This window comes from Orycteropus afer, unplaced genomic scaffold (assembly GCF_000298275.1).
Source record: "Orycteropus afer afer isolate SDZICR_OR568_19922 unplaced genomic scaffold, OryAfe1.0 scaffold00196, whole genome shotgun sequence".
NCBI lineage: Eukaryota > Metazoa > Chordata > Mammalia > Tubulidentata > Orycteropodidae > Orycteropus > Orycteropus afer.
The window spans coordinates 3,627,454-3,648,371 of record NW_006921783.1 but is presented as its reverse complement, the minus strand read 5'-3'; the positions used below and the strand labels follow the sequence as shown (position 1 = coordinate 3,648,371).

General features: G+C 41.0%; 1 protein-coding gene across 1 annotated transcript in view; it reads left to right on the top strand.

The window, feature by feature from the left end:
* Positions 1 to 20,918, top strand: part of PPM1D (protein phosphatase, Mg2+/Mn2+ dependent 1D) — a 63,089-nt gene that overhangs the window by 32,608 nt on the left and 9,563 nt on the right. Inside the window, exons 4-5 of the mRNA XM_007947879.2 lie at positions 5,379 to 5,569; positions 14,143 to 14,385. Coding sequence (XP_007946070.1) covers positions 5,379 to 5,569; positions 14,143 to 14,385 — 434 coding nt within the window. The remainder of the gene's footprint in view (positions 1 to 5,378; positions 5,570 to 14,142; positions 14,386 to 20,918) is intronic.

The following is a 20,918-nucleotide window of genomic DNA, read 5'->3' as shown; positions in this document are numbered from 1 at the left end:
ATTTTGAGTTTTGTGCCACATTGTTCTCCCACTCTATTAAGGATGTCCTACATAGATCCCCTTCCAAGTGGTTGACAGTGATAGCTGGGCATCATCTAGTTCCTCTGGTTTTATAGTCATATAGGTTTAGGATCGCATGGTGTACCAGTTCCTTGGACCAATTACTTACATGCATCTTTGGTTTTCTTCATTCTTCTTTGCTCTAGACGAAGAGAGACCCATTGTTGCATCTAGATGGCCACTTGCAAGCTTTTAAGACCCCAGTTGCTACTCACCAAAGTAGGACGTAGAACAATGTTTTTGTGTAGTACGTTATACCAATTGAGCTTGATGTCCTCTGCAACCATGGCCCTGAGCCCATAGGTCCAACAACTTGCTCCATCTGGGTGGTTGACTGTGCCTAAGAAGTTATCATAACTTCTTCCCTGTTACTTCTAGTTATATGGACCTTCTTACAGCACATACAAATACATATGCAGAAACATCGTCTGCCAACCTTATATATGTTGTTGTTATTGTTATGTGCTATTGAGTCGGACCCGACTCATAGCAACCCCTCCTTGGGTTGCTGAGTCAGTATCACTATGGAAGTAGATTGCTCAACCTTCCTTCCGAGGAGTGGCTGGTGGGTTTGAATAGCCAGCCTTCTGGTTAGCAGTCAAGTGCCCTAGGCACTATGCTACCAGAGCTCCTAACCTTATATATAGTCATGGGTATATTCCCTTTTGCCTAGACATACCTGACCATTCAGCATGTCTACCCATCTATTTACCCGTAGATTAATGTTTGTTATCACTGATGATGTAGTACTGTATATGTGAAAGGGTTTATCTTTGTTGTCTGTACCTCTTGTGCACGTCTCTGTGTCTTCTTTTTCCTTAGTGTTATTATGTTGGTCACTCACTTTTGGTATATTGCCTTTCCCTTCACCCAAATCAATACTTGTCTCTACCTGTCTAGCAGTGTTCCCTCCCATCCCTTCCATACATAAACCTTTAGCTTCCTTCTATATATAAACCTTTCCTTGACTTTTTACGATAGTGAATTAATACAATATTTATCGTTTTGTGATTGACTTACTTCACTCAGCACAATGTCCTCTAAGTTCATCCATGTTATACAATGTTTTGCAGATTCTCTGTTATTCTTTAGGGTTGTATAGTATTCCATTGTGTGTATGTGCCATAGTTTGGTTATCCATTCTTCTGTTGATGAGCACATAGGTTTTTTTCCATCTCTGCTGTTGTGAGTGGTGCTGGGATGAACATGGTTAGGCATATCTCTGTTCTTGTCTTGGCTCTCACTTCTTTAGGATATATACCTAATAATGGGATTACTGGATCAAATGCTATTTCTATTTCTGACTTTTTAAGGAATTGCCATACTGCTTTGCACAGTGGTTGCATCATTTTACAGTCCCACCAGCAGTGTATGAGAGTCCCAATATCTCTGCATCCTTGCGAGCATTTGTTATTTTCTGTGTTGTTGATCTTTGCTCTTAGTGCTGGGGTGAGATTGTATCTTACTGTTGTTTTGATTTTCATCTCTCAGATGGCTAATGATCTTGAACATTTCTTCATGTGTTTGTTGGCTCCCTGAGTATCTGCTTTAGTGAAGTGTCTATTCATGTCTTCTGCCCATTTTTTAATTGAATTGTTTGCATTTTTAATGTTGAAGTGTTGGAGTTTTCTATACATTTTAGAGATAAGTCCCTTGTCAGATATGTTATTACCAAATATTTTTTCCCAATCTGTAGGTTCTCTTTTGACTCTTTTGGAGAAGTCTTTGGAAGCACATAAAAATTTAATTTTTAGAAGGTCCCAGTCATCTAGTTTTTCTTCTACTGTTGGTGCATTTTAGGTTACACTTGATAATCTATTTATGCCGTAAATTCAAGGCCCTAAGCTTGTCCCTGAGGGTCATGCTTCTTTTTTTAAAAAAAAAAAAAATTTAATTTTTATTGTGATTTGGGTGAAAGTTCACAGAGCAAATTCATTTTCCATATAACAACAGTTGATACACACTTTGTCTCATGATATTGACTGCAATTTCCCACAATGTAACAGCTCTCTTCCCACTTCCTCCCCATAGTTACCTCTTCCCTGTGTCCTTCCCTCCCATATACTCCTGCCCCCTGAGCCGTCTCCTTGTGCATATACTGCCCTTCTGTTCTCCCATGATTGATCTCACCAAGGAGTGTATCTCTTTGATATAAATGTTCAGCCCGTATGCTAGTCTTTTATTTGGCTGGTAGCCATAGGAGTGGGTTCAGTTCCAGACCTGAAGGGCTGCTAGGAGCCGTAGTCTCAGAGGTTTCACTAGGCTTTATCAGACCAGCAAACCTAGTCTTTATTTTTATGATTTTGAGTTTTGTTCCACATTGTTCTCCCATTCTATCCAGGATCTCCTACATAGATTGTTTCCATGGGTGTTACCTAGTGCCACTCTGACAAGAATATACCACAAATGGGATGGCCTTAACAAACAGGAGTTTATTCTCTTACAGTTTGGAGCCTTTAAGTCCAAGTTCAAAGTGCCAGGCTCTAGGGGCTGGGTAAAGCCCTCAACCTTGGGGTCCAGCTCTGCCTCCTGCTCCTGGCACACTGGAGCTAGAGGCGTTTCTTCACTCAGACAGCTGCTGGCTGCTGAGACTGACAAGCCCAAGGTTGACAAGTAAAAAGGCACAGCCCTGATGTTACCAAACCACATGGCAGGCCATTAATTTAAGTCCATTTTAAGTCCCAAGGTTGGCAGAGCATGGCAGGCTGTTGAACAGTGACACAGCTACATGCAGGGTCCAAGCGTGCCATAAGCTAGAGACTATCCACAAGTCTTCTCCTTATGTACAGGAAGCAGACCACATCCCAAAGGCAGCTACTCAGCTGCTTGTGGTAGATCCCACCATGGAGTTGTTTTTCAGTCTCATCATGGGGAATAACTATTACCAGCTGCCCAGCTATTCAACCAGGCCCAGTCAAGTTAACATACAAATTTAACTACCACAATGGGTCTTTGGTTTTCTGCATTCTTCTTTGCTCAGGTCAAGGAGAGATCCATCGTTACATCTAGATGGCCTCTTGCAAGTTTTAAGATCCCCATCACTACTCGCCAAAGTAGGATATGGAACGATGTTTTCGTGTAGTATGTTATGCCCATTGAGCTTGATGTCCCCTGGGACCATAGTCCTGCGCCCACAGGTCCAGATACTTTTTCCTCTGGGTAGCTAGCTGGCTGTGGCCAAGAAGTCACCACAATCTTGTCCTTTGTCACCTCTGCTATATACCTGGACATTGTTATAGAACATACAAATATGCTTGTAGAAACGTCATCTGCCAACCCTAAACACGGTCAGGGGCACACTCCCCCCTGCCTAGACATACCTGATAGTTCAGCCTGTCCACCCATCTATCCACCCACAGATCAATGTTTGCCATCACTGACAATGCAGTAATGTATGTGCAAAAGGGTTCATCTTTGTTGTCAGTATCTCCCATGTACCTCTCTATGTCTTCTTTTTCCTCATTGCCACTGTGTTGATCACTCACATTTGGTACATTCCCCTTACCTTCACCTAAATCAATACTTGTTTCTACCTATCTAGCAGTGTTACTTCTCCTCCACTCCCACCCTAGGTATCCAACAAAGAAAGTTTCCTTCCATATATAAACCTTTCCTTGACTTTTCACAATACTGGACTAATACAATATTTGTCCTTCTGTGATTGACTTATTTCACTTGGCGTAATGTCCTCCAAGTTCATTCACATTATGTGGTGTTTTACAGATTCTGTGTTACTCTTTAGGGTTGCATAGTATTCCATTGTGTACCATAGTTAGGTTATCCATTCTTCTGTTGATGGGCACGTAGGATGTTTCCAACTTTTTGCTGTTGTAAATAGTGTTGCAATGAACACTGGTGTGCATATATCTGTTCTTGTCCTGGCTCTCACTTTTTAGGATATATATCTACTAATGGGATTGCTGGGTCAAATGGTATTTCTAATTCCAGCTTTTTAAGGAATTGCCATACTGCTTTCCACAGTGGTTGTATCATTTTACAGCCCCACCAGCAGTGTAAGAGTCCCAATCTCTGTGCATCCTTGCCAGCATTTGTTATTTTTTATCTTATTGAACTTTGTCATTAGTGCTGGGGTGAGATGGTATCTCATTGTTGTTTTGATTTACATCTCTCTAGTGGCTAATGGGAGCTCTGGTAGCATAGTGCCTAAGGCACTTGACTGCTAACCAGAAGGCTGGTGGTTCAAACCCACGAGCCACTCCTCGGAAGGCAGATGGGGCAATCTACTTCCTTAGTGATACAGCCTCGGAAACCCAAGGAGGGGTCGCTATGAGTCGGGTCCGACTCGAAGGCACATAACAACAATAGCAACAAGTGGCTAATGATTGTGGACATTTCTTCATGTGTTTGTTGGCTGCCTGAATATCCTCTTTGGTGAAGTGTCCATTCATGTCTTCTGTCCATTTCTTAATTGGATTGCTTGTCTTTCTGCTGTTGAGGTGTTGGAGATTTCTATAAATTTTAGAGATAAGTTCCTTGTCATTTGCCAAATATTTTTTCCCAATCTGTAGGTTTTTTTTTACTCTTTTGGAGAAGTCTTTTGAAATACATAAAAATTCAGTTTTTAGAAGGTCCCATCCATCTATTTTATCTTCTGCTGTTTGTGCATTTTGGGTTATGCTTGATAGTCTATTTATGCCATATATAAAACCCTCTGCTGTCAAGTTGATTCCTACTCATAGCAACCCCCATTGGATTTCTGAGGCAGTAAATCTTTATGGTAGTAGATTGCCCAGTCTTGCTTCAGTGGAGTGGCTAGTGGGTTTCAACCACTAACCGTCTGGTTAGCAGTTAGATGCCTTAGGCACTGTGCTACCACATCTCCTATGCCATATATAAGGGGCCTTGACTTTGCCCCAGTTTTTTCCTTGAGGAACTTTATAGTTTTAGGTTTCACATTTAAGTCTGATCCATCTGGAGTTAGTTTTTATGTATAGTTTGAGGTACAGATCTTGTTTCATTTTTCTGCAAACAGATATCCAGTTTTGAGGGGCATGCTTCTTGAAGCCCACTCCCTGGGTGCAGTTGTGAATGTTGATGATGTTCTCTGTCATCACTACTTCATTGATAGCAGAATTTCCTTTGTTCTTGCCACACTTCTTTGCATTGTACCAAGATCAGTTTGGAAAGGAAGAGTGCAAAGGATTCTGTAGGAAATTTTTATCATAAATGTATTTTGAATATTATCTAATGCTTTTCTACACCTATTAAGATGAACATGTAGCTTTATTCCTTTAATTTGTTGATGTGATACTATTACTTTGTAAATAATACTTGCTGCTTTTGCTTCCTGTCTCTAGGTGACTTGTGGAGCTATGATTTCTTCAGTGGTGAGTTTGTTGTATCACCTGAACCAGATACAAGTGTCCACAATCTTGACCCTCAGAAGCACAAGTATATTATCTTGGGTAGTGATGGACTTTGGAATATGATTCCACCTCAAGATGCCATTTCAATGTGCCAGGACCAAGAAGAGAAAAAATACTTGATGGTGAGAAAAATGCTTTTGTCAGGCCAAATAAACTAAAAATGTTCCCTTCGGATAGATTTTTGCCTTTACCTTGCTACAAAAGTAGGTAAAACATAGACTTTGCAGCTCCTGATCACTAGTGGAATGGACAAGAAATAAGTAAACAAAGGTAGATAACATGACACACAATCATAAAGTTGTGCAACTATCACTACTATCTAATTCCAGAACATTTTCATAACCCTTCCACCAAACTCATACCCATTACCAACCTCTTGCCATTTCTCTTTTGCCAGCCCTGACAAACTACCCTCCCTGTGTGGTAGTTAAGTTTGTGTGTCAACTTGGCTGGGCCTGGTTGAGTGACTGGGCAGGTGGATATAGTATTACCCATGATGAGACTGGTAATCAACTCCATGGTGGAATCTACTCTGAGCAGCTGAGTAAGCTGCCTTAGGGATGTGGTCTGCTTCCTGTATTCCTTGGGGAATGGTCTCTAGCTTATGGCACACTTGAACCCTGCATGTAGCCGTGTCGTTGTTCAGCAGCCTACCATGCTCTGCTGACCTTGGGACTTTCAGTGGACTTGAATTAATGGCCTGCTGTGTGGTTTGGTAATATTGGGACTATGCATTTTTATTTGTCAACCTTGGCTTACCAGTCTCAGCAGTCAGCAACTGTCTGAGTGAAGAAAGCCTCCAGCTTCAATGGTCCGGGAGCAGGAGGCAGAGCTAAAGCCTAAGGTTAAGGGCGTTTCACCCAGCCTCTAGAGCCTGGCACTTTGAGCTCAGATTTAAAACATCCAAACTGTAAGAGAATAAACTCCTGTTTGTTCAAGCTTTCCATTTGTGATATATTCCTGCCAGAGTGGCACTAGGTAAACAAAACACACTGATAGACTTTTCTGTCTCTATATACTTGCTTATTCTGTACGTTTCATATAAATGGGATCATACATTATGTGGGCTTTGTGTCTGGCTTCTTTCACTTAGCATAAATTTTCAGGGTTATCCACATTAGAGCATGTATAATATTTCATTGTATGAATATATGGTAATTAGTTATCCATTATCCATTGATAAGCATTTGTATTTTTCCCACTTTTTGGCTATTATGAGTGATGCTGCTATGAAGATTTATAAGATTTTTAAGATGTGTAAGTTTTTGTTGTGTGCACATAAGTTTTTAGTTTTCTTAGATATATATATAGAGAGAAAGGGAGAGGAGATATATATATATATATAGATGTAGATCTATAAGGAACTCTGGTAGCATAGTGGCTAAAGCACTTGACTGCTAACCAGAAGGCTGGCGGTTCAAACCCACCAGCCACTCCTCGGAAGGAAGGTTGGGCAATCCTACTTCCGTAGTGATACTGCCTCAGAAACCCAAGGAGGGGTCGCTATGAGGGGCTGACTCAACGGCACATAACAACAACAACAATATAGATACATAGAGAGAGACCATAGATATTCCATACACACACACACACACACACATACATACACACATACACATACACACACCTAAGAGTAGAATTGTTGGGATTGCTGGGTCACATGGTAACTGTATTTTGCCTATCATTTTTTTAGTCAGTTGGGAGCTCTGGTGGCGTGGTGCCTAAGACATTTGATTGCTAACCAGAAGGCTGACAGTTCAAACTCACCAGCTACTCCTCGGAAGGAAGGTTGGCCAATCTACTTCCGTAGAGATACCACCTCGGAAACCCAGGGAGGGGTCGTTTTGAGTCAGATCCAATTCGATGGCAGTGGGTTTTTTAATCAATTACAAAGCTAGAAATAGACAGCAGTGAGAAAATCCTTTTCCCTAATTGCTACCTTTGTTTGGAAATTGTCTTTCTCTTCACTGAGTTTACTGTTACCTGATCACCATAACCTCAGCCTCCCAGGAATAGATAAAGAAATTCTGGATAATGCAGAATGTTATTGAAGACAAGGAAAGAGGATTTTGAGGTGGTAGTCAGGAATGTCAAATGCTGCAAAGTAGAGGCAGATGGTTGAGATCAGCGTACTGGCTTTTTTATTAGGGACCTTCAAGAATGAAGAATTTTAAAGTAAGTGGTGAGCGCATAAGACATAAAGCATATTGCAAGTGGCGATGAAGAAGTATTTTGTGAGCCCAGGAAATAGTTGTGTAGTGGGTATTGAGTACTCTTTCAAGAAGATAAAGGGAGTATGCCATTGTTAACTTGAAAAAATAGTAAGGGTCTTTAAAGGAGTTTTGTAGTTAAGAGAAAGCTTGACAGTGCAAGAGAAATAAAGGATATTGATAGAGTAAAAGTCCAAAGACAGGGAAACTACTGGAATCAAAGGCACAAGGGGACAGGTTATCCTTGAAAAAGATGGTCTTTTTCTAAGATGGGAGGAGTGAGTGGTAAGGCTATATTTTGAGGTGAAAAAGAGGCAATTTGAACCTATTTAAAATTGCTTCCATTTGTTCATTCATTTAACATATCAGGTACTAAGCTCATGGCTGCAGAGATAAATAGAATACAGTCTTTTTTAAGCACTGACTGTGTTATTGCAAATAGAACATAGAAATATCAATCCCATTAGTTTGTGAGTTTTTTAAAAGTAAGAATCGCAGCTCAATTCATCTCAATCACAGCTCAATTCATCTCAATTTCCAGACCTAGCACATTGCCTTTGCGCTATGGATAGTGATATCAGATGTCAAAGAAAGATAAAATTTTTAAAAAAACTATTTGGTCCATTGGAGTTGGAATTGTTTAGTGATCAGGAAAGGAGAGACATTTCAATAGTGTGACAGAGACAAAAGCTAGTTTGTAGTGGTCGAGGAGAACCCATTCATATAACAAAGAATGTTTTTGGAATGAGTATTGAGGGAAGTATCCATGTAACAATAATTAAAACAAGATTATGAAAACTGAGAGGGAGGAGATAGGAAATTTGGGAAGATTACATAAGGAAGTTTCATGGAGGATAATGATATTTGAGCATAAAGGTAGGGTTGAATTTACCAGGTAAATAAATCAAGGGAGGAGAGAGACGCTTTCCAGGCAAATGAAACACAGTGTGTATGGTAGTTCAAGAAGACCTACTTGACGAATATGATATATTCTGATTCCATAAGTAAAGTGGTGTGACTGCAGGATAGGATGCTTTGGAAGTAAATGAAGATGAGGCAAAAAGGTTTTGAATGGTCTGTTAAAAAGTTACGTCTTTATGCTAGCATAGATGGGAGAGTTACTGAAAAGCTATATTTTAGATATGCATTTTAGAAGACTTACTCATTGCAGTGGCTGGCGGTTCAAACCCACCAGCCACTCCTCGGAAGGAAGGTTGGGCAATCCTACTTCTGTAGTGATACTGCCTCGGAAACCCCAGGAGGGGTCGCTATGAGTCGGGGCCGACTCGACGGCACACAACAACAACAACAACTCATTGCAGTATGTAGGAGAAAATAGAGGATAGATGGTAATGGCTATGAAGAGACCTATATATTAGAAGCTATAGGAAAAAGAAAAGTGCAAAAAGGGCAAGGAGGCCCCGTGTTCTGACCTCCTCTAATCTCACAAGAGGAAGACAGGATTACCAGCAGTAACCCAAGGCCTATTACTGCAAGGCCAGACATGCTGCCTCCCTCCAGCCCTTTCACCAACCGTTCCTCCCAAAGCACCCACCACCTCTCTCCTGGGTTCGATAATTCACTGCAGTGGCCACACAGAACTCACAGATTATGGGGTTTATTAGGGAAGCACCAGGCTACAACTCAAGTTCAGGAAGAACGCTCAGTCTCTCTCCCAGCCCACCGTCCCTCAGCCAAAAGTCTCTCACAGTCTCTTTCCCTGCAGTGCTGGTCCCTCGGTGTCTCACTCAGCGATGTGTGTCTCTTGTGTCTCTTTCCTAGCAGCACGTGTCTCTTTCAGGGGTGCGTGTCTCTTTCGGCAGCACGTCTTCCTCAACCATCAGTCAGAGAGAGTTCTGCCTCCAGGAGGCCTCCTTTTGAGCCCGGAAGGATGGTCAAACTAGCCAATCACAGCATCAGAACTCTAAGCACATGAGAGAGTGGGAACCTCCCAGAACATTGTATTGTGCCACGCCCAACAGAAATAACCCAGGTGGATAGCTCCTCAGTTGCTCATAGAAAATCCCACCTTGGAGTTTACAAAGACTTATGGGTAGAAAAGCCACACTAAGTAATTTACTACACTGCAAAAAGCCATTTTACTTTTATCAAAATTAAGCTCTTGGCAATGAAAGAGAATGGGTGCTAGCAATGATTAATGAAGTATCCCCAAAGAAGGTGAATTTTGATAAGTGGAGTCCTAGTTATAAAGCTCATCAATCACCTTGCTTCACTTGTTAATTCTTTCCTATTGCCTCTGTTTCTGATTTGGTTTTATTAGTGATCTATTAGACTTCCTCAGTAGAGGCTGCTGTTATATTTTAAATGAGAAATTTTGCAAGCTTGATGTAAGGTAGTGGTAGTTTAAAAAAGAAAAAGAACACAAAATAAATATGGATGGTAGAATTGGCAGAAATCGGTTTTATAAGGAGGGAAAAAAAGATTATACCCAAACTTCTGATTGAGGTGACTCGTAGAGTGATGATCAAGAAGAGACACTTTTTTTTTTTTAAATTTTTATTGTGGTTCAGTGAAAGTTTACAGAGCAAATTCACTTTCCATACAGCAGCTCACATACACTTTGTCTCATGACATTGACTGCAATTTCCCACATGCAATAGCTCCCTGCCTACTTCCTTCCCATAGTTACCTTTTCCCTTTGTCCTTCCTTCCCATATACTCCTGCCCCCTGAGCTGTCTCCCTATATGTCCACAGCCTTTCTGTTCTCCCATGATTGATCTCTTCAAGGAGTGTATCTTGTTGTTATTGTTATGTACCATCGAGTTGGACCGACTGACTCATAGTGACCCCTCCTTGGGTTTCTGAGGCAGTGTCACTACAGAAGTAGATAGCTCCATCTTCCTTCTGAGGAGTGGCTGGTGGGTGTGAAACACCAGTCTTCTGCTTAACAGTCAAGTGCCTTAGGCACTAGCTCATGTAAATGTTCAGCTCATATATATGCCTATCTTTTGTTTGGCTGGAAGCCACAGGAGTGAGTTCAACTCCAGACCTGAAGGGCAGCTAGGGGCCATAGTGTCAGTGGTTCTACCAGGCTCTATCAGACCAGCAAACCTGGTCTTTTTTTTTTGTTTTTAAAATGATGAGACATGTTTTTTTGAGAAGGTAGATAATTAGTGCAGATGGAGGCATGCCTGTGGTTAGAGGTGTGCATGGTTCATGCAGGTAGCAGCAGGCATTTATAAATATTTGAGAAAACCTGGAAATACTAATTTGATGGTTAACAGAAGTTAGGTAAAGTTATGGCGATATATGAAGGAGCCCTAGTTGCTCAGTGGCTAAGCACTTGGGTATGACCGAAAGATTAGCAGTTTAAACCCACCAGCTGCTCCACTGGAGAAAGATGTGGCATTCTGCTTCTCTAAAGATTTATAGCCTTGAAAACATGATAGGGCAGTTCTGCTGTTCTGTAGGGTCTCTATGAATCAGAATCAACTTGATAGCAATGGTTTTTTTTTTTTTTGGTAATATATGAGATAACTTAGAATGTATAATAGAAGAATTGAAAAGGACACATTATTGGAGGGGGGCTCTTAAACCAACAGGATCCTAGTGGATGAGACAAAAATGTGTAAGGAAGTAAAGATAGGTCACATAGTTTACTGTTCCATGGAGCTTTGCTTGGAAGTAAAAGTGAAAGGTAAGGGAGTCAGCCCTTCAGTGAGTCCTTACGGGGTAGAAGTGTTTGGAGAATGTTGAAACATGTGCGCTGGGGAATGTGATAGATTCATGAATTAGAGATTAATGCTGCTTTTCATCATCTTTTTTACACTTTATAACTTTTCTGAAATTGAAATGCCTAAGGTTGGGCAATCAAGTCTATTTTCGTAGTGATACTGCCTTGGAAACCCAGGGAGGGGTTGCCATGAGTCAGGTTGGACTCGACGGCACTTAACAAGAACAGCGTTCTAATTGATGACTTAGTGCATCATAGTTTAATTGGCAATGTTTTTTATTTTGTGACCTATAAAATGATACTTCCATAATCCAGGGCTCATGTTAGTCCCACAGGGGGAAAGAAAATGCTGAAAAGCAAACTAGGTAAATGAACTATCTGCTATGATGAAAATGAGCTTGCACGTCCACTTTGGCAAGGAGTTAGAAAAAGAACATCAGAATAAATCCTGAAAACAGGAAGGTAAAAATAATAAAGAGCAGAAATTAATGACAGAGAAATTCATAAAAACCAAAGGATAGTTCTTTTAAAAAGTCAAACCAGGCTTGATTTATCTTTGTAACAAACAAACCAAAAAGCACAGAGAAGCTTAAAGGTATATATAACTACACTTTAAATTTGATTTTATCTATTTTATTTAATCACAATAATTTTAGAACAAATTTGTCAGTTAATTTGAAAAATTAGGCTAAATGACTAGTTTTCTAGGAAAATACTAAAATTGACTCATGAAGGAATAAAATAAATCAATTGTAATCATAAAAGCAGTTGGTTTTAAGATACACCTATTGTGGTAGTTATTATGTGTCAGTTTGGCTGGGCCTGGTTTTGAGTGACTTGGCAGCTGGGCATCATTATTCCCCATGATAAGACTGGTAATCAAGTCCGTGGTGGAATCTGCAGTAAACAGCTGAGTAGCTGCTATAGGGTGTGGTCTGCTTCCAGTATGTAAGGTAAAGCTTTAGGAATGGTTTGCAGCTTTTTGGCATGCTTGGACCCTGCGTGTAGCCAAGTAGTTGTTCATTAGCCTGTCATGTTGTCTGCTGATCTTGGGAGTGTTAATGGACTTGAATTAGTGGTCTGCTGTGTGACTTGTTAATTTTGGAACTGTGCCATTTTACTTGACGTTGGGTTTGTCAGCCTCAGCAGTCGGCAGCTGCCTGAGTGAAGAGATGCCTTCAGCTACAATACGCTGGGAGCAAGAAGCAGAGCTGAAGTGCAAGGTTGAGGGGCTTGCATCCAGCCCTAGAGCTGGCACTCTGACCTTGGACTTCTAGCCTCCTAAACAGTAAGAGAATAAATGCCTGTTTGTTAAAGCCACCCATTTGTGATATTTTCTGTTAGAGTGGCACTAGAGAAAGAAAACACCTAAAAAAACAGACACTAGACCCACCAGCCACTCCTCGGAAGGAAGGTTGGGCAATCCTACTTCCGTAGTGATACTGCCTCGGAAACCCAAGGAGGGGTCGCTATGAGTCGGGTTTGACTTGACAGCATATAACAACAACAACAGCAGGCTCATTGTAGCAAACCCTGAAGGAACAAATATCCGTGTTACAAAATAGGCTCGGAAAATTGAAGAAGGTGGAAAGGTTCCCAAGCTTTATCTTGATTTTCCTGAGGAGAAGGTGGAAATAAACCCTAACTGCCAGTTCTTTATCCAGTTTGACTATATTAACTTTAGAGATACAGTGAAAGTCAAAGATTATTTATCATACATTAATATATTTTTTATCACTTTATATAAACTTATTTAAATGTTTTTCCTACTTTTAGTTTATGACACGTTTCTTCTGAGATACTTCACATTCATCATCATCATTGGAAGTACTTTTTTTAGACATGTACAGCTCATCCTTTTCATTTCTGTTCTTTGAAATTTAGCAGTTTCTAAATCCATGTGTGATAGTGAGCCACAATTAATTGTATAACATAAGATCATTTGGGGAGCTCTGATAGCATAGTGCCTAAGGCACTTGACTGCTAACCAAAAGGCTAGCGTTTCAAACCCACCAGCCACTCCTCGGAAGGAAGATGGGGCAATCTACTTCCACAGTGATACTGCCTCAGAAACCCAAGGAGGGGTCGCTATGAGTCGGGTCCGACTCGACAGCACATAACAACAACAACAAGATGATTTGAGCATTTTTTCCCCAGTCTCTCTATTGGTGTATATTTGATTTCTACATCGTAACCACTTTTGCCTTTTTCCTCATATGAGTGACATTAAACATTTTTATGTATGTTTAAGAGCCTTTGTATTTCTTTATCTCTGAATTTTTTTCATATCCTTTGATAATTTTTATTTTGGGTCATTGTCTTTTATTTGCAGAAGCACTTAATTTGGGAGGAAATGGGTTCTTTGCAATGAGTTTTTTTTCCCTCCTTTTACTATACCTGGTTATATTGTTTCTGAATAATGTTCATCTATAGTAACTTAATGTTTAATTCCTATTTTAGATTGTGCTTCCTTAATTTTTATATAACTTTTCCAAATTAAAGTTACAGTGGAGAGACCAAGTTTCTTGTTACTGAAAATAAGAAAAATAAGTGGAAGATATTTAGCCACAAGATAAAGCCTTGTTTTATTATCACTTAAAATTTTTGTGTATTTATAACAAAACAAAAATTTAGGGCAGTACTATATTAACATAGTTACGGAGAGTGTGGCTAATGATTGAAATTTTGGAATTTTTTCCACATTGAACTTCTAATTTTTAATTAGATTCAGATGTAGTAATGACCAAATCTGATTTGTTATCTTCTTTCTGCTTATTTTTGTCAATACAGGGTGAGCATGGACAATCTTGTGCTAAAATGCTTGTGACTCGAGCACTAGGCCGCTGGAGGCAGCGTATGCTCCGAGCAGATAATACTAGTGCCATAGTGATCTGCATCTCTCCAGGAGTGGACCTCCAGGGCAGCTTCACCAATGAAGATGAGCTCTATCTGAACCTGACTGATAGTCCCTCCTATAATAGTCAAGAAACCTGTGTGATGACTCCTTCCCCTAGTTCTACACCACCTGTCAAGGTATTATCAACCTATAATATCTTAAGTTCTGTTTTAATAGTCAGAATTTCTTTGGTTAATGTTGCCTGAAAACAGTTTTCAGATTCTTTATATAATAGGACTTGGTAACTAACTTCAAGAAAGTGATGGATTTTTGTCAGATAACTTATTGTGGAAGAGCCATCTTCATATCAGTACTAATCTGTGTGCAATTTCTGTGCATAACACCTAATAAAAGGGTGATTAGATACAGTCTCTGAAGAATATTAATGTTTGGAATTTACTGATCTCCTTCCAATACTGTGAATACTTGTAAAGCATTTAAAAGTTCATGAAGCACTTTCTTTTTGGGGGGTGGGTGGTTAAAGAGAAGTTTTTATTCTGCGCTCCCGGGAGAGGTTTACGGGTCCCAAGAGGGGCCCGGGTGAGGTTCACAGTCCCTGAGAGGGGCCAAAGAAGTCCCACTGCCCAGGTAAAAGAAAGGGTTTTTTATAGTGATTTTCTTCCTGGTTCTTAGAGGACCAGATTGAGAGCAGGTATGTGTTACAGGAACCAATAAGGTTAAAGCACCTTATTAGCATGGGGGCAGGAAATAGTTGAGGGTCAAGTGCTGGGGTTTAGTATAGGGTGTGGTCAACCACTCCCTTGCTTGACCAGTTTTTGTAATTCTTTCCGGCTTAATCCTTTTTTTGGTGATAAAAAGGACTAAAAAGGACGAAGTTATGTTCTGCCTGCTTCCTGCTGAACAGGGTCGGAGTGGTTAAAGGCTGGTGTCAGTGGGAATTGGGTTGGTTGGCAGGCAGGTGTATGGGTGTAGAAGTAGTTGGTTAACAGTGACTCTGGACATTTCTTTAAGCTGGTTTTGGAGGAATCTAAAGAGGCAAGGGTGAAAAGAAAAAAGAGACTTACTAGTATAAGAGGTCCTATAAGGGGTAATAACCAGGCTGTTAGTGGTGATTGGAGCCATTCAAATGGTGAGGTTTCCGTTCAGTGTCTATTACGTAGTTCCTGATATTTTGTTCCACCAGACCGGATTAGTTGATATAATAGCAGCATTCTTCTTTTAAGAAAGAGACAGGTTCCACCTTTTTCCATCGTTAATAGGTCCAAGGCTCTTCGATTCTGTAAAGTTACTTGGGCCAGAGAGGTTAGCTGTCATTGGAGAGAAGCTAAAGAATCTGCAATGGTTTCTAGAGTTATTTCTAATTGGTTTTGGAAATCTTGAGCTGACATTATGCTGTGACCCAGTGCCCCTCCTGCTGGTCCGGTTGCAGTGAAAGCAGAGGCCAGGCTGAGGCCTACTATAACAGGCTAAAAGGTGGCTCGTTTGGTTCTTGGTTTTGGTAATAGCCAAGAGAGTTCACATTCTCCGTACACTGTAAGTTGGGGAACTATTGTTACTGGAAAACAAGGGCTTGGGGTGGTGTTCCCACACAGTGGTATCTGCTAAATCAGGAGGTAAAGGAGGGTTTGGTGTGGAGGGTGGAGTAGAGATTAATAGTAGTAGAAGTAGTGCTGAGGGGTCCTGAGCCCAGTGTAGGGTGACCCCTAACTTAAAAAGAAGGTCTCTTCCTAAATGTGGGGTGGGACAAGTAGGTATCACTAGAAAGGAGTGTGTAATAATTCTGTTGTCTATGAGGCATGTGACAGGACCTGTTACCTGGGGTTTAGAGGAGTGTCCGTCAATTCCCATAACTGAGACTGGGGAGGGGTATGATTGTCCCGGGAAGGAAAGTAAGACAGAATAGGTAGGCCCCGTATCGACCAAGAAGGATGTCAACTTACCCGCTACCTTGTGTGTTACCCTGGGCTCGGCGAGAGCGATTGGAGTCGACGAGTCGGGGCTCCTTCAGTCTTCAGCTGCCAGACCCAGGACAGTCAACAGCGGGTCAGGGGTTGGAGGAGTTGGCCCCCTGTGTCTTGGCATGGAGGGACAGTCACTTTTCCAATGTCCAATTTGACTGCACGCCGGACAAGGTCTGGAAGGTTGTCGTGGGTGCGGGCAGTGTTTGGCCCAGTGGCCTTCCTTACCACATTTGAAGCAGGGTCCAGTTGGTAGGTTATTTCTGGATGGTTGAGTAGGTGCCGGCCTCAGGGCTGCCACTAAGGCTTGGGCTTGCAAATTGGCCTTCTGGCAAGTGCAGGATTCCCTATCTGCCTCAGCCCTTTCCTCCCAAGTGTTAAATACTTTAAAGGCCATATTCACCAGGTCTCAAATGGGAGTCTGAGGGCCCTCCTCTGCCTTTTTCAGTTTCCCTCTAATGTCAGGAGCAGATTGGGTGATAAAGTGAGTAGCTAAAACTGTAGCTCCTGCCTGCCGGGGAGGTTGGGCCTAAGCCAGTATGTATATTGTGTAAGGGCCTCAGTGAGACATAAAGAAAAGTTGCTGGGTTTTCATTAGGGAGTTGAGTAATCTCCCACAGTTTATTGAAGTTAACAGCTTTATGTGAAACAGCCTGTAGGCCTGCTAGGACTGCGGCCATTCCGCCCAGATTGGGTTTCTAGTTGGTATTCCCATCCGGGGTCCTGCCCAGGAACTGCTTCTGGACCCACTGGCATGGTATGGTCAGTTAAATGAATTTGGTGGGCATGTTCCCAAGCAGTTCCAAGAACCCGCTCCCTTTCATCAGAGTTTAAAGTGGAAGAAAGAATGACATAGATGTCACGTCAGGTTAGGTCATACACTTGAGAGAGGCAACAAAATTCCTTAATGTAGGTGGTGGGATTGTGAGAAAGGGAACCCAGAAGTTTTTCAATCTGAGATAAGTTGGTAAGGGAGAAAGGAAATATGGACACAGACAACATCTTCAAAGTCAGCCACTTTATGTAAGGGACAGAGAAAGGGCTGTTGAGAACGGGTGTGGCTGCTCACCCGGAAGGGTAAAAAAGGACTCTGGGGAAGTGGTGGAGATGAAAGTGCCTGTCCTGAATAAGGGGGGTCTATGAGGTGGGGATGAAAGAGATTCAGGTGGGTCAGAGAAAGAGGAAGTTGGGTGCTCTTGTGGATGGGTCTCATAAAAGATTCTTAACCTAGATGGACTGAGGCTAACACCATAATCTTCTTTAAATCCCTTCGGAAAATTTTTATCATGTATTCTAACACAGTAGATTTACTGGGGGTACCTCCCATAGTGACAGTGGCGCACACAAAACAAAAGACAAGTCCCAAGGACCTCTCTGATGCCTGGTCGTCCGCCCTTCTTACGAAGGTTTCAGTGGGTCTTTGGCTAAGGTGTCCCCGTATAAACCCTGGAGAGGAGGGCTAAGCCACACCGTTATGCTAATCCGACCTCACATGGAATGCATCTTCAGGCCCATTCAAATTCCGCGACTTCTCGTCTTGGAACTTCACATATATCATTCACACTAAACAGTCACACAGACAGACACCAACCCCAATGAAACCGAATGTGAACTCTCTACTAGAGCTGCTAGAGGGACTCGAACCCTCTACCCTACCTAATCCAGCCAAAGGGGACTCGAACCCCTGAAGAGGCCAAAGGGGACTAACCCCAGAGACTCCAGGCTAGGGGAATTGAGAGGGATTGAGGAGTATTTAGAGGGGGTTTGAATAGGAGTTTCGTAAGTTAGGAGAATTTGGGTGGTATTGCAAGAAAAGCAGAGAAAGGGAAAGAGACAGGAGTGCAGGTAAAAGAAAGCTTGGACCTAGGGAACCTCCGGCCCTTTGCCTGTGCGGCGGCAGAAATTATTGAGATCAGTGAGGATATTAAAATCAAAAGTTCCTTGCTCAGGCCATTGAGAATTATTATTGGGGCCAAACAGTATTGCAATAGAAAATTAGGCATTTGGAACGTAAGTCCTGAGCCAGCCCCAGGGCACGGAGATTGAGTAAGAGACACCCCAGGGGAGTAGTTAGGTCTGGTTTGGAGTCCTGGTTACCCATGATCCCTTAAGTCCCAGTGGAAAGATTCTGTCAAAGGACCAGCGCCCCAGTCGTTTCACCAGAATCTTGGAAATGGAGGCTGGAAGAAAACAGTGGACGTCTCCACTGTAGTCTTCAGTCTGAAACGGCTATGCTGTGGAAAGACTGGGAACCCAGGGCGTCCCCAGGGTACCTCAGCCTTTGGAGTGGAAGAGACTCTGACGTGTTTGTGGACAGAGGCTCTGGAAGTGGAACCGGGACTTGGGATCTAGGTGCCCAGGATTGGGGAATTAGTCAAAATGGGAAACTCACCAGTGTTGGATGATGACAACGGCTGGAGGTTCCTGGTCCATGAAAAGGAGGAGGAAAGGGAGAAGGGGGGTGTGTGGCACTCTGTTCCAGCAGACATTACTTGCACCACACTTCCCCTTCCCGGCCAACGCACCAGATATAAGGTCGCAGTAAGGAGAAGAGGACGCGCAGAAGTGGGGTTAAAAAGTTTTTATTCTGTGCTCCTGGGAGAGGTTTACGGGTTCCCGAGAGGGGCCCGGGCGAGGTTCACAGGTCCCTGAGAGGGGCCAGCTAAGTCACGCCCATGAAGCACTTTCATATATAATATTTCATTTGGACCTTATGATCTGGAGAGGTCAATAATGCAAATAGTATTACTTCCATTTCATAGATAGTAAAATTGAGAAGGTAAGCAGTTTGAACAAGGTCTTACAGATCAACATTGAGCTGGATTTAGGGTATCAGCTCTTACAACTGGTTGTCTTTGAACTACAGCATTCCTGTTTTTTATTCGTGTTAATATTGTATAAATTTAAGGTATGCTGTGAAATAAAATTTAAAATTGTACCATTTTCACTGATCTGCTAAGAACTCAAATATTTACTTTTTTCAAAAATTTCAAAATACTTGTACTTTCATCCCAATTTTTCCTACCCAAAATTACTAATATTAATAAATGTCTTGATATAAAGCATTACTGACCTGGCCTTCTGAGAATGTGTTTTCAAATAGACTGACCATTAAAAGGGAAAGGAGAGTAGAATTTCATGTTGTATATTCAGGCCATTTTTTTAAGTTGTCAAAACTATGCAATACAAAGAACTTTACCTTTGGGTATTGCAATCCTACAGTCAGTACTTGGGATTTTATTATTGCTCCTTTGCTTCTCATCATTTCACATACACATGGCAATTTAATTTTCCTTACATGGAATCTTTATTTCTATTTAGAAATTGACAAACCATTTATTTTGTACTAACTCTATTGAATGAATCTCTTGGCAGAACTTTCTTTAAAACCTTTGAATAATACAAACCTTTTTGAACCTTTTGAATACTCATTTTCTTTCCAAAGCTGTGAAGGAGTTTATGCTCATTTGAAACTTCTCTATTTCTGGATATTCACATTAAATATCCAGAACTTTCATGTTTTCTAATGTTTTTGAATAACTGACCTTTGGCAGAATAGAGAAAGAGGCAGTAGGGTGGAGTGAAAGTGAGGGGACAGAAGATACTGTGATGAGAGTGAGTATTTGTAATATTGATTTCATATAAAATGATTACAACCTGCTAATCAGTGTTAATAAAATTGTATTTATATGTTTTAAAAATTATTTCTAAAATTCTGAGAAATTATAATATCAAGGTAAAGAATAGCAGGTTTATGTGACTTAACGACATATTCAAGTTATTTAAAGCTGCACTTAACAACTGTCCTTTTGTGTGCTACATATGTGTGGTAAATCTTATCATTCATAATATGTTGTAGTGAGTAATTTGCTGATGTTACCATTCTCAAATGTTCATTCATAGATAGATGCTCAGTTTTTTTAATATACTATTCAAAGAACTGCCAGATTTAAAAAGATAAAACCAAAAAAACCAAACCAAACTCACTGCCGTCCAGTCGGATCTGACTCATAACAACCCCTCCTTGGGTTTCTGAGGCGGTTTTTCTATGGAAGTAGAAGACCCAGTCTTCCTTCCAAGAAGTAGCTGGTGGGTTTGAACTGCCAGCCTTCTGGTTAGCAGTCAAGTGTCTTAGGCACTATGCCACCAGAACTCCTTTTATAAAAATAACTGATAATAGAAGGCAAAAATAATGGAAAAAAATAAGGTAGTTTGTTTACATTAGAATTGACTTACCACATAGCAATTGGAATAGGATCCTGTCTTCAGTTGAGGACTGCCTATACAATTATTTATATGCAGGCATGATTATGTGTTAACCAGTTGTCTTCACCCAAATATTGGGAAATATTTAGCATCATTTAGAATAATTCATGTTATTGGCTCTAAGCTAACAAGTAGTAAAGGCATTTTCTGCCAAGGAATTGTGTTTTGCTTTGTTTAGCTTAATTGACATAAAGATGAATATTCACAAGTACCTCAAATTTATTTCATTGTTAAAGTTATTCCATGTTTAGTAACATCTAGATAACTAAAAAGACATTTTGGCTAATTTTTAATGATTTTTAAGACATTCATATTTAGACTAGGCATTTGAAGTTAGGTTAGTCTGTATGTAAACATCTCAACTTCTGTTTGAATCCTAATGTAAATTAACAGCGAGATCTTTGTTTTGGAGTGAATATAGCAGAAATGCCTCTGTTTAAGTGAAACGATACTATGGCACACATTTCTTTTCTTTTTTTTTTTTT